This window comes from Entelurus aequoreus, linkage group LG21 (genome assembly GCF_033978785.1).
Source record: "Entelurus aequoreus isolate RoL-2023_Sb linkage group LG21, RoL_Eaeq_v1.1, whole genome shotgun sequence".
In the NCBI taxonomy this organism is placed as follows: Eukaryota; Metazoa; Chordata; class Actinopteri; order Syngnathiformes; family Syngnathidae; genus Entelurus; species Entelurus aequoreus.
In genome coordinates this window covers 24,904,989-24,919,271 of record NC_084751.1, presented here as the reverse complement: position 1 = coordinate 24,919,271, position 14,283 = coordinate 24,904,989, and the positions used below count along the sequence as shown (strand labels likewise).

Here is a 14,283-nt window from a genome sequence, read left to right as displayed (position 1 = left end):
GATCCGAGGATGTCGTCGTGGTTTGTGCAGCCCTTTGAGACATTTGTGATTAAGGGCTATATGAACAAACTTTGATTGATTGATTGATTTGTTCGTTTTTGTGGCAGAATCCAAGTTAAAACAGCAATGCTTTTATTTTCAAGCTTACTTTGTCCTAAACAGGAAGTTACTGTGTGCAGCTGTATAACTAGACAGTAGTTATGTTGATATTACTATGTGGAATGGAACAACACTACAACACTGTCGACATAAGCGGGCCAAACTTCAATAGAAATTACCCCTTTGGATCTCAAAGTTTATGTCGACAAAAGCCGTCGACCACGTATGCCGACATCGACTTAATTGGGCACTTTGTATTAATACATACAAAAGGTTAAAGTAGACTCATAGGCGCCTCAAAGGATATAATAAAGACTCTCTTTATTTACGAATATTACAAATATTTGTGCGAGGAGCGTTCATTCTTTTATCGTACAAAGAGCGCGATGAAGGCGCAGCCCAGCAGAGACATGGTGGAGGCGGACAGCACCACGACCACCACGCTACCCGCCACGTTGACCAGGGCGCCCAGGCCCACGCCCACCAAGATCTGGGCCAGCTGCACCATGCAGGTGAGCGCGGCGCAGTCCACCCCCGTTCCTCGCGGAGTTTCGTCGCCTCCACGCCGCTTCATTTCCTCCTGATGGCGGGAAAAAAAGAAATCAACGGGAAGGTTTTTCAGAATATCCGCAGAGGGGAAAAAACAATCAGCTCAGCTCTGGAAAATATCGACGGGTGCTAAGGTCGTTGTTATACATCTCCAAATACTTCAGACGACCTCATCTGATTAAATGTAATGAAATATTGAGCGTCCATGGCGAAAGGTTGAGAGCATCAATTAAGGTCATGGTTTTATTGGTCTGAAGGGATGGTGCTTTGGGTGTGTTTTAATAGGGCAACTTATCAACACGGTCTTCTCTAAGTTCTTATCACTGTCGGAGCAGCATTACAAATCAACATCTAGCAGCGGGAAACTACAAAACCCAAAACCAGTGAAGTTGGCACGTTGTGTAAATCGTAAATAAAAACAGAATACAATGATTTGCAAATCCTGACTGCAAAGACAAGATATTTAATGTTCGAACTGAGAAACTTTTTTAAATTTTTTGCAAATAGTCATTAACTTAGAATTTAATGGCAGCAACACATTGTAAAAAAGTTGGCACAGTGGCATTTTTACCACTGTGTTACATGGCCTTTCCTTTTAACAACATTCAGTTTGGGAACTGAGGAGACCAATTCTTGAAGCTTTTCAGGTGGAATTTTTTCCCATTCTTGCTTGATGTACAGCTTAAGTTGTTCAACAGTCCGGGGTCTCCGTTGTGGTATTTTAGGCTTCATAATGCGCCACAAATTTTCAATGGGAGACAGGTCTGGACTACAGGCAGGCCAGTCTAGTACCCGCACTTTTTTACTATGAAGCCACGTTGATGTAACACGTGGCTTGGCATTGTCTTGCTGAAATAAGCAGGGGCGTCCATGGTAACGTTGCTTGGATGGCAACATATGTTGCTCCAAAACCTGTGTGTACCTTTCAGCATTAATGGCACCTTCACAGACGTGTAAGTTACCCATGCCTTGGGCACTAATACACCCCCATACCCTCACAGATGCTGGCTTTTCAACTTTGCACCTATAACAATCCGGGTAGTTCTTTTCCTCTTTGGTCCGGAGGACACAACGTCCACAGTTTCCAAAAACAATTTGAAATGTGGACTCGTCAGACCACAGAACACTTTTCCACTTTATATCAGTCCATCTTAGATAAGCTCAGGCCCAGTGAAGCCGACGGCGTTTCTGGGTGTTGTTGATAAACGGTTTTCGCCTTGCATAGGAGAGTTTTAACTTGCACTTACAGATGTAGCCACCAACTGTAGTTACTGACAGTGGGTTTCTCAAGTGTTCCTGAGCCCATGTGGTGATATCCTTTACACACTGATGTCGCTTGTTGATGCAGTACAGCCTGAGGGATCCAAGGTCACAGGCTTAGCTGCTTACGTGCAGTGATTTCTCCAGATTCTCTGAACCCTTTGATGAAATTACGGACCGTAGATGGTGAAATCCCTAAAACCCTTGCAATAGCTGGTTGAGAAAGGTTTTTCTTAAACTGTTCAACAATTTGCTCACGCATTTGTTGACAAAGTGGTGACCCTTGCCCATCCTTGTTTGTGAATGACTGAGCATTTCATGGAATCTACTTTTATACCCAATCATGGCACCCACCTGTTCAACTTTATCAGTATTCATTTCCACCTTTCCCAACTTCTTTGTCACGTGTTGCTGGCATCAAATTCTAAAGTTAATGATTATTTGCACAAAAAAAAAATGTTTATCAGTTTGAACATCAAATATGTTGTCTTTGTAGCATATTCAACAGAATATGGGTTGAAAATGATTTGCAAATCATTGTATTCCGTTTATATTTACATCCAACACAATTTCCCAACTCATATAGAAACGGGGTTTGTACACCACCTTTCTTCCAGTCAAAATACTGGATTATGATTGGGAATATTTTCACTGCACCATGGTTACTCCCATCTGTAGCGATGCCACAGTACTTTATTTCTTTGAGCGCCTCTAGCGAAATGTCGATGCTGTGAGGCGCTATAACACTGTTGACAATCGCCTCTGTTTTGGTGCGTGCACTTGAAAACTTTTTTGCCGTGTCTGAGTCTGGGAATACTTTTTTCAGCAAAGCACTGGTGCAATCCATCGACCTGTAACTGTTATGGTGTTTGACTGTACGGAATGCTAAAACACCCTCTGCTGCGTTTACAATGTCTTCTCCTTTTCCAGGTTGCACAAAGTACTCTGTCAATTTAGCATACGAGCTCATGCCCTGCACAGCTGTTTTGTGCTTTGTAGTTTCGATATGGGCTTGTAGATCTTTGGCCCCTTTATTTGCCACTGATACATACGTTCCTGCTTTGCACACAGTGCATTCTGCTTCCCATATGTCACGGCCAGGACGAAAACACTGATACTTTTTCCGCAAATCATCCGTGAAGTTGCATTTACATTTGGCATTTGTCTCTCCACTCTCTCTCTGGTGTCCTGTCTGTCTCTCCACTCCCTCACTCTCGCGCTCTCTGTATCTGCCCCTCCCTAACGAATGCTGCTGCTTACGCTCGCCTCCACAATTTGTTTTGTTTTAAACCCTTCTTAACCCTGAACGTACATTGAAAATACATGCAACCCTAATTCAAAATGACGGACATTTGAGGCATTTAAGAAACCCCGCCCGGACAGCCCGGACAGCCCCGCAAAAGAGGACATGTTCGGGGAAAAGTGGACTTGTGGTCAGTCTAGGTAAGGCTAATGAAATTAGCATAGGTAGCCACATTTAGCATTTGAAATTATAGCATTGTCCAAAAATGGGAGAGTAATTACATTGTTGTTAATGTTAATGTTTACATTGAGAGTTAGTAAAAGCTTAACAAAACCTTGTCATTTATTCCGCAAATTTACTGACTGAGTGGCTCCATGCCACCTTTAAACTTCTTAGTATTATTTTTTATTTTGTTTTTGTTGTTGTTAATGAAGTAGAGTAGTCATGATAAGTAAGTGTTCAAGCTAGCAGGCAGAAAACTGCTGCATAGTCAAACTAAACCACTAATTCCTTTTTTTTTTAAAAACCTGTTCGCTTCAAAAGGATATTTTATTATTTTTTTAAATGTATTCATCCAATGTTTGTGACAACACGTTTTGGTATTTTAACGCTTTATTGTTATCAAACATGAGAGCATGACGAAATTAGAAGTACAAAGTTACAAATTACAAAGCAAAAAGGTACCAAGTAACTTGACCACTCTCCTTATAGGTAAGTACAAACCCCGTATCCATATGAGTTGGGAAATTGTGTTAGATGTAAATATAAACGGAATACAATGATTTGCAAATCATTTTCAACCCATATTCAGTTGAATATGCTACAAAGACAACATATTTGATGTTCAAACTGATAAACATTTTTTTGTTGTTGCAAATAATCATTAACTTTAGAATTTGATGCCAGCAACACGTGACAAAGAAGTTGGGAAAGGTGGCAATGAATACTGATAAAGTTGAGGAATGCTCATCAAACACTTATTTGGAACATCCCACAGGTGAACAGGCAAATTGGGAACAGGTGGGTGCCATGATTGGGTATAAAAGTAGATTCCATGACATGCTCAGTCATTCACAAACAAGGATGGGGCAAGGGTCACCACTTTGTCAACAAATGCGTGAGCAAATTGTTGAACAGTTTAAGAAAAACCTTTCTCAACCAGCTATTGCAAGGAATTTAGGGATTTCACCATCTATGGCCTGTAATATCATCAAAGGGTTCAGAGAATCTGGAGAAATCACTGCACGTAAGCAGCTAAGCCCGTGACCTTCGATCCCTCAGGCTGTACTGCATCAACAAGCGACATCAGTGTGTAAAGGATGTCACCACATGGGCTCAGGAACACTTCAGAAACCCACTGTCAGTAACTACAGTTGGTCGCTACATCTGTAAGTGCAAGTTAAAACTCTCCTATGCAAGGCGAAAACCGTTTATCAACAACACCCAGAAACGCCGTCGGCTTCACTGGGCCTGAGCTCATCTAAGATGGACTGATACAAAGTGGAAAAGTGTTCTGTGGTCTGACGAGTCCACATTTCAAATTGTTTTTGGAAACTGTGGACGTCGTGTCCTCCGGACCAAAGACGAAAAGAACCATCCGGATTGTTATAGGCGCAAAGTTGAAAAGCCAGCATCTGTGATGATATGGGGGTGTATTAGTGCCCAAGACATGGGTAACTTACACATCTGTGAAGGTGGCATTAATGATGAAAGGTACATACAGGTTTTGGAGCAACATATTTTGCCATCCAAGCAACGTTACCATGGACGCCCCTGCTTATTTCAGCACGACAATGCCAAGCCACGTGTTACATCAACGTGGCTTCATAGTAAAAGGGTGCGGGTACTAGACTGGCATGCCTGTAGTCCAGACCTGTCTCCCATTGAAAATGTGTGGCGCATTATGAAGCCTAAAATACCACAACGGAGACCCCGGACTGTTGAACAACTTAAGCTGTACATCAAGCAAGAATGGGAAAGAATTCCACCTGAGAAGCTTAAAAAATGTGTCTCCTCAGTTCCCAAACGTTTACTGAGTGTTGTTAAAAGGCCATGTAACACAGTGGTGAACACGGCCTTTCCCAACCACTTTGGCACGTGTTGCAGCCATGAAATTCTAAGTTCATTATTATTTGCAAAAAAAAAAAAAAGTTTATGAGTTTGAACATCAAATATCTTGTCTTTGTAGTGCATTCAATTGAATATGGGTTGAAAAGGATTTGCAAATCATTGTATTCCGTTTATATTTACATCTAACACAATTTCCCAACTCATATGGAAACGGGGTTTGTAAATCTCCGGCCAAATTCAGCATTTTTTATGCTCGCATTTGCCAAAAATGGGAAAGTAAGTACAGTTTCTCACTGCTTGACAGTCATTTAGGCTCTTAAGTGTTTTGTTCCTCTGTTATCTCCTGATTTCAAGCTCTGTGCTCTTATTTGGAGGACGGCGGGGCTTAGGTTTCATCCCAGCTTCCGCCATCCTAGTCACATCCGTTGTATCCTTGGTTGGGCAAGACACTTCACCCTTGCTCCCGATGGGTCGTGGTTAGGACCTTGCATGGCAGCTCCCGCCATCAGTGAGTGAATGTGTGTATGAATGACTGAATGTGGAAATAGCGTCAAAGCGCTTTGAGTACTTTGAAATTAAAAAAGCGCACACAAGTATAACCCATTTGTTTTGTACATCGGCTTCCTGTTTGGTGTGGTAAAGCTGCCGATGGCATCTGGTCCTCGTTTGTAGTTACCAGGCGTCTTAAAACCTAAGGGGACCAAGGATTACTTTTTTTTATCTTCCAGTACATTTTTGTTGAATTTTGGCCAACATTTTGCTCTAGTTTGATCAAAGTTGGGATGGATTTCTTTTCGGAAAAAAAGGCAATGAAAGGGTTGAAATCCCTATTCACACATGTGCGACAGTTTTTTTTTGTTTCAAGTCGCACGGCCTATTTTTAGTCGCATTTGCGAGTAATTTTGTCGGACCGTACAGCGCTGGTACCAATTTTGGTACTTTTTTAGGCAACCGGGTATCGATTCACGTAAAATCAAACCGGCCCATATTTCGATACCTTTGTTGCACGTACGGTTGATGGATCAGACCCTAAGTGGGGAAATAAGCACTCTAGCAGCACTCAGAGTGGACTCAGTCAATGGTCCATGCCAACAAAGTAGGTATGCCTGACAGAAAACACTCGTACAGTAAGGCTCCACTTTTGAAAATGTGATTGATCGATGGTAATTTACACTAGATTTGCCTAAAGATTTGGTAACGACAACTACAACTAAAATGCATGTTAGAATCAAACAGCATGTGTGTTAGAAATACAATACTTCCACTACAAACTCTTTTTAGGGTGCAACAAAAGACTAGGCTTTCATCATGATGGCAAAGACTACTCCCTGACGAGGCAACACACTAACCTATACACTACTGCCATTTAACGTCTTGGAATCGCAATTGCATGCAAAGTCTGCTATAAAATAGATCCAAATGAGACTTAGAAGTGTAATGAGAATACAATGTATGGACAGCACCTGTATCATACTTAATTTTGAATTGATTTTACTCTTAACATTTTTTACATTTATTAACATATGAACACACACAAAAGTACTGAAAATGATCGGCTCTAAGGTACTGGGAATTGGTATTGTATAAATTAAAATGTAATAATTCTGATAAGTAATTTTGCTTATTTTTTGGAAAATTTCCCTTTTTTCAACTGCAAATGTTGACAGTTTATTTAATTTACTGGAAAAAAGTAAAATACAAATCTGTAAAAGTTAATGTAATCATTGTTATTCATTCCTTTTACAAGCGTGTGGACCAGTTGTTCTTAACCTTGTTGGAGGTACAGAACCCCACCAGTTTCATATGCGCAATCACTGAACACTTCTTTAGTGGAAAAAAAAAAATATATATATATATATGTTTTTCAAATTCAAGAAAAAGTTATGTTTTTTTCACTGGTGCACAAAATGAACATCACCTTGTTTAAAGAACAAAACCAACACAGTGCATGAACTCACAACAAATTACACACCTTACACACATTACCATGAATTGATTAACGTGGACCCCGACTTAAACAAGTTAAAAAACGTATTCGGGTGTTACCATTTAGTGGTCAATTGTTCGGAATATGTACTGTACTTTGTAAACTGTACTGTTTCATATAATGTATTCTCTTCCTTTTTCAATCTGCTAGTATAAGTTTCAATCAATAAATCAAAAAACCTGCAAATCAGATGGAAAATTAGAGGGAACATTGTTTGGGGGTATCCATAATATGCCGATAGGGAGAAGTTTTTATTTACACGATAATTCGGATGTGTCTATACCTCCGTGGCGGAGGCTCCGCCGAACCCCTAGGGTTCGATCGAACCCAGGTTAAGAACCACTGGTGTAGACCAATGGTTCTCAAACTTTTTTCACCAAGTACCACCTAAGAAAAACATTGGCTCTCCAAGTATCACCATTAAAATACAGTGGCATAACAGGCCTAAGTATTCATTAAAAACAAGGCAGAGGTTTTATTTAACAAATATATATTTCATATGTTGGCCACTGTAACATATAGGAAAATAAAACACTGTACTTTAATCAAGTGATTCTTTGTCATACCAACAGATCAGGGGTGTCCAAAGTGCGGCCCGGGGGCCATTTGCGGCCCCCAGCTAATTGTTTACCGGCCCGCCACTCATTCTGGAAATGCTATTGCAAAAATAAAAATGAATGAGGTGAAATCTAACGAGAAAAAGTTGCAATGTTGACACAAAGCTGCCATGCAGGCTGTTTTTTTTTCTTTTGTCTTACTTTATTTTTATTTTTTTTGCCATTGCTCCATAAAAAAAAAATAATGCCAAAAAATCCATGTTATAATGAATTATTTTCAAGGCTCCAATTACTTCAAATATTTCACTTTAAAATGTTTTATGTGGTAAATATTGCATATATTGTGTAGTTGCCATATAAAAACACCAACGTTTTATTTGACAAAAGAGCATAAAACAAACAAAATAATAGTTCAAACGGAAAATCGACAGATATATCTAAAGTTGATCTCGTAACTTAAGTGTTGAAAGTAAATGAAAAACCTAATAAAAACGTATCACTTTATGAGTGGGGCACCTTTTGGATCGCAAGTATATTTAGTGGTATTTTATTTATCTTTTCACTGTGATGACTCAAAAATATTAAAGAATTAAAATCAATGCATTATTGATCTTTTGGGGCTCTAATGACTAAATACTGCATATTTCAGTTTTATTATAAAAAACAAAGTTGTTTTTGACATAAAAGCCATAAAACCTTTTTTTTAATTACTTTATATCAACTTGAAGTTGATATAGAAATTTACTGTAAGCGTTAAATAAAAAAAATAATAATAATTTGACTTATTTTTAACATTTTTATAACTGAGACCCTTTATGGTCCCGGGACGCCTAAAGGTCAAATACATTTAAAAGTCCATATATTTTGTTATGGTTTAAAAAGGAAAAATATCAAAATGGCCCCTACATGCTTTAATTTTTCCGTGTGCGGCCCTCAGTGGAAAAAGTTTGGACACCCCTGCAATAGATGGAGCCCGAGTACAACAGTTTGAGAATCCCTGGTGTAGGCAATACTAGCAATGAATATTGCTAACATAGCAATAATTATTGTGCGGACTCGAGCGTACCTTTTCCTCGCGCTGATACTCGGCAATGAGGTTGAAGGGGATGGTGTACAGCGTGCTGGACATGAAGCCGAAGACGCTGCATAGGATTAGCGTGGTGACGACGTTGGGGAAGAGGCCGATCAGGCTGGTGCCCATGCCGAACACGAAGTAGCCGGTGAAGTAGAGGCCCTTCAGGCCCATGTACGGCAGCAGGTAGCCCTGCATGTCTGAAAAACAATCAGTGCTCGGTTATGTTATCGATTTGTTTGGAAACAAACATAGCTCCAAATTGAACAAACAAGAGGGTGTGGAATGTCTGTCAGAGAGTAAGAATCAATAAGTGGTTGCAAGATTGCTAAAAGGACTAAAAGGAAAAAAAGAGTTTTCACTTCTGGGTGTCCAAAACTGAAACAATAAAGGAACTTAATTCTCACCTCACACATAGTTTTGTGTTTTAGGTGTAATATCCAATCAGAATAGTTTTTCTTTCTGAGAGCTGAAGGATGAAAATGGCTTCCAGGCCACACTTTGGACACAGCACCAAAGTAGCAGATGATATATTAAAATTAATTTGAATTTGATTTGTTACAAAAGGGGTAGTGGGTAGAGCGGCCGTGCCAGAAACCTCAGGGTTGCAGGTTCGCTCCCCGCCTCTTGACATCCAAATCGCTGCTGTTGTGTCCTTGGGCAGGACACTTCACCCTCCTTGAATGAATGAATGATAGGTGGTGGTCGGAGGGGCCATAGGCGCAAACTGGAAGCCTCGCTTCTGTCAGTCTACCCCAGGGCAGCTGTGGCTCCAAATGTAGTTTACCACCACCAGGTGTGAATGAATGATGGGTTCCCACTTCTCTGTGAGCACTTTGAGTATCTAATAATAGAAAAGCGTGATATTAAATGTAATCCATTATTATTATTTATTATAAATCTGAAGTGGATCTATAATTAGTTGGTTTGGTCCGACCAGAGCTGCTCCACCATCAACACAGCTCATGTGCTATGAGTTGGGCCCCGAAACACATGTAAAAATGTCAATTCATGAATTTTTACCCCAAACATGTTCCACGTTGCTTCCTGCTCCGTTACTGATAGGAATATAATAGAAAATTGGCCCCAATATGCATTATTGGTTCTTGTGATGCACAGCATTAGTGTTCATCTTATAAGGAGGAAGGTACGGGAGTCAAATCGTAGTTTAAAGTACCAGTAGAGTGGAAAAACAAGTTGCCTCTATGTCAAAGCTATTATTACATACCGGTATATCTGATTTATGAAACCAAAAGACTTTCAAAGTTTGCAAATAAATAGATATGATCAAAATGGTATCAATCTCACTGAAAGATTCCCGAGCCATTTTGAGAGATAATGACGAAGCTAGTTACGTGATCGCGTGACGTGGCGCGATGAACCAAAGATCCCTTCCCCAACCACAACAATGCTAATCAAGCAGGCTTTGTGAGAGTCAACAATGTTTACTTTGGGAAAATAATGATCCTGGACCTTGTATTTTTGAGCCCGAGCACAAACAGGATGAGCAATAAGTTTCAGAAAGCTCACTGCTACCCGGCAGATGCAACTTTATTGTGATATTAGCATCCGTATCATTACTAAGTGCTAAACATACAAACTAACAATAACAAATACAAAAAATAAAAACACTTACTGTAATATTTCCACTCTTGCTGGGATGACGACCGACGGGACGCTCACATAATCTTGTTTAGATTAATGATTAATCGCAATCCTCACAAAGGGTTCAAAACATGTTGCCGCAAAAAGCATCTTTTTGTGTCTTTTTCACCACCTCTGAGATGTGAAAGTGGACCAGCCTGTCGGTCCATGGCCACATTTGTCTACTACCACGTGAGAGTTGCATGAATTATAAAGTAGAATGTACTTATGGCAAGTTTGAGACGAAGCAAAAGCAGCCGCCGGCTTAGCATGTCAACATCAGAAGCGTAAACTATCTTTGGCTAACTGCTATCAATGCGTGGCTAAAATAGTCTGTCTGCGTTAGCGCTTATAATAACAATATTACTCATATTAGGTTAATATTCATGTCACGACATGTAAATGGAGTACTGTTGGTGCTTTGTGGATGTTTTTAGAAAGAGTATAATGATCGCAACAGAGGACCCTCAAACTATTAACTAAATTGTCAGCTATTTATTTACGATTTCGAATGCATAAAGCGGATTTACAGTATGACTGATCTGCTAAAATGGTCGGAGTGCAGAAGTGTTACGACCATACTTGCCAACCCTCCCGTTTTTAGCGGGAGACTCCCGGTATTCAGCGCCTCTCCCGATAACCTCCCGGCAGAGATTTTCTCCCGACAAACTCCCGGTTCTCACGTCCGCTTTCCCACAATATAAACAGCTTGCCTGCCCAATGACGTCATAACATCTACGGCTTTTAGAGAGTAGAGTGCACAACTGCGCACACAACAAGGAGACGAAACAGAAGAACGAGGAATTTACAGACATGGCGACGCCGTCGACGAGCAAGATGAAGAAATACGCTTGCAAGTTCCAAAACGAATGGAAACAAGAATGTCAGTTCATCCAGGACAGTTCGAAAGGGAAGGGGTATGTATGTTGCCTGTACATTTTGTATAACAGACTTCTCCATTGAACACGGTGGCCGAGTCATGAACGGAGGAGAAGTTAAACAGGACAATACTGCCATCTACTGGATATCCCCCGGAACACTGACATTCAAGTATTTATTTTATTTAAATGTATAATAAAATAAATATATATACATATATATATATATAGCTAGAATTCACTGAAAGTCAAGTATTTCATACATATATGTATATACATATATGTATATATATATATATATATATATATATATATATATATATATATATATATATATATATATATATATATATATATATATATATATATATATATATATATATATATATATATACATATATATATGAAATACTTGAGTTGGTGAATTCTAGCTGTAAATATACTCCCCTATTAACCACGCCCTTAACCACGCCCCACCTCCCGGTATCGGAGGTCTCAAGGTTGGCAAGTATGGTTACGACATTGACGTAAAATCTTCAGATATGACCGAAGGTGTTCAGAGAGGAATATTCAAAATGGCTGAGTGAATTTGTGGCATTTTGTGATGTTTAAACGATGTTTTCACATATTTTGCGGGGAGTAAATACAATTGGATATGGTTTAATGGATACAATGAAACACAAATAAGCATATAAAGTCAACTTGTTTTTCCACTTTACTGGTACTTTAAATAGTGAGGTTTATAAATGTATTTGTATTTTAATGATGTTATTTTTGTTGTTTTGCACTAAAAAATATTATTGAACACTTTCTTTACAATGAATTTGTTTTAGTACTAAACATGCATCAAATGAAATTCAAGTTTGATTAAAAAAAGTATTACAGAAGAAGTTGTAATGTAGGGGGTCTCCAAATAAAATTCTGCCCAGGGTACCGAATATAACCTGGAGCGGCCCTAGGATTTTTGCACATGGCCAATTTGGATCAAATTAGTTCAAATATCTTGATTCATTCAATTCTGCATTTTTTCACAAAAGGAACAATTATTTGGTTTGGTTGTACACTCATTTTGTTCATTGAAAATGTCAATACATTAAAAAATAGAAATAAATATTGTCCTTTGTCCATTAACACAATTAAATTAATTTATAAACAATAAAAACTAATTAATAAATATTTTTAATAATTGAATATAGAAATATCAAATAACTAGATGAGGCAATTCCTGAAGGAATTGCATGTGAATGCTCCAATGCTAAAGTTGAACTGAAATGCTGATAGAATGTAGTATGACTGTAAGAATAGTTTGAATGTTGAAGAGTTTGAATTTCCAGGAAAACTGGAATTTGGTTTGGAACTTGGGAAAGTGTTAGTTTAAATGACCAGGATGAGTGCAATGTGTTGATTTTGGAATGGTTTGAATAGGTTGAAAATGTGGAAATGGCGGAAGTTTGAAGAATGGCAAATTAATTTTGGATGGGGAAAATGTCTTCTAAAAACTGGGAATTCTAGGAATTGTTGAACAGGCTGAATATATTATAGTTGAAATGGTTTGAATTGGATGAAAAATGTGTGGAACTTTGAAAAATGTTCCATTCATTTCAATGGGAATTTCTTAAAAATGTGGGAATTCCAAGAAAAGAGGAAATGGTTTTTTTAAATGGTAAAAAACTTGAATGCTTTGAATATGTTAGTGTTGGAATTTTTCAAAACGGTTGAGAAATGTTGAAGTAATAACATTTTAATTTGAGAAATTGTATTACGGATTTCTTGGAATTTCGGGAAAACCAGTTCAATACACAACTTAGTTTTTTGTCCTGATTAAGAGGAATGTTTTGACAGTGGAATGGTTAAAGCGGGTTGAAAAATGTGGAAAGAGTATTCGACAGAAAAAAGGGTGAAAATAGGGTTCGGATAACTGGGAATTCCCTGATTTTTTTTTAAATTTGGAAAAATGATAGTTTGAATGTCCAGGATGAGTGGAATATGTTGAAGGTGGAATGGTTTGAAAAACGTGGAAATGGTGGAATTTGGAAAAAATGGCCAAGTAATTTTAAATGGGAAAAATGGCCCGGAAAACCTGGAATTCTGGGAAATCTGGGAATTTTTGGAATGTGTCAAGGCAAAGCCCGCGATTCCCGAATAGGCTGAACAGTTTGACGTTGGAACGGTTTGAATCGGAAGAAAAATGCGGAAGGTAGAGCGCGCCAAAATAATAAATAGATGAATTTTGGTGTAGAAAACCATATGTGTGAATGCTTTGGAGCATTCACACAATGGATTTGAACCCATTTATTACTTTCTTTAACGTGGTTTTGAGGGCCACAATTCGACCCTGGAACAAAAGACTCCAGACCTAATTGATCAGCGTGGGAAAAGGAAAAGGGTGGTGTAGGAGCGTGTGTTAGATAATTATGGATCAACACAGGACTGCATAGCTTTCACATACAAAATCTCCTTAATGTGGATGTGAGAATGGATATTTTAATGATGTTATGCCTGAAAGGAAGGTGTGGATCATTAGCTTGATCCACATACCTTCTGGTGAAATAACTAAAGATTCTACCCCTACCACTATCTTTAAATATTACTAGTCTAGCCTGTATTTGACATTCAAAGGATGTGATAGCTTCCTCGAGGGAGCATGTTATCCTCAGTGGAAGCGCCTAATGAACTTGCATTGATATTCTTAAATCAAGAGTGCGGTTCATCCATCTCCCAGCACAGCATGAATGTGCCAATTATGTCATAGTAAAGCACTTCGTCTCAAATACAGGGGAATGGGGTGCGTGTAAGTCATATGCACACATATCCTCACCCCAGGCCTTTTTCCACCGCTTTCCTCCTTTACCATGAATTGATTAACGTGGACCACGACTTAAACAAGTTGAACAACGTATTCGGGTTGTGGGGGGAGGTTGTGA

General features: G+C 38.9%; 1 protein-coding gene across 2 annotated transcripts in view; it reads right to left on the bottom strand.

The window, feature by feature from the left end:
• Window positions 1-403: 403 nt before the first annotated feature.
• Window positions 404-14,283, bottom strand: part of slc45a2 (solute carrier family 45 member 2) — a 99,197-nt gene continuing 85,317 nt past the window's right edge. For both annotated transcript variants that reach the window (XM_062031239.1, XM_062031240.1), the window contains 2 exons: window positions 8,832-9,037; window positions 404-679 (listed from right to left, as the gene is read on the bottom strand). In XM_062031239.1, coding sequence (XP_061887223.1) covers window positions 467-679; window positions 8,832-9,037 — 419 coding nt within the window. In that variant the 3' untranslated portion in view covers window positions 404-466. The remainder of the gene's footprint in view (window positions 680-8,831; window positions 9,038-14,283) is intronic.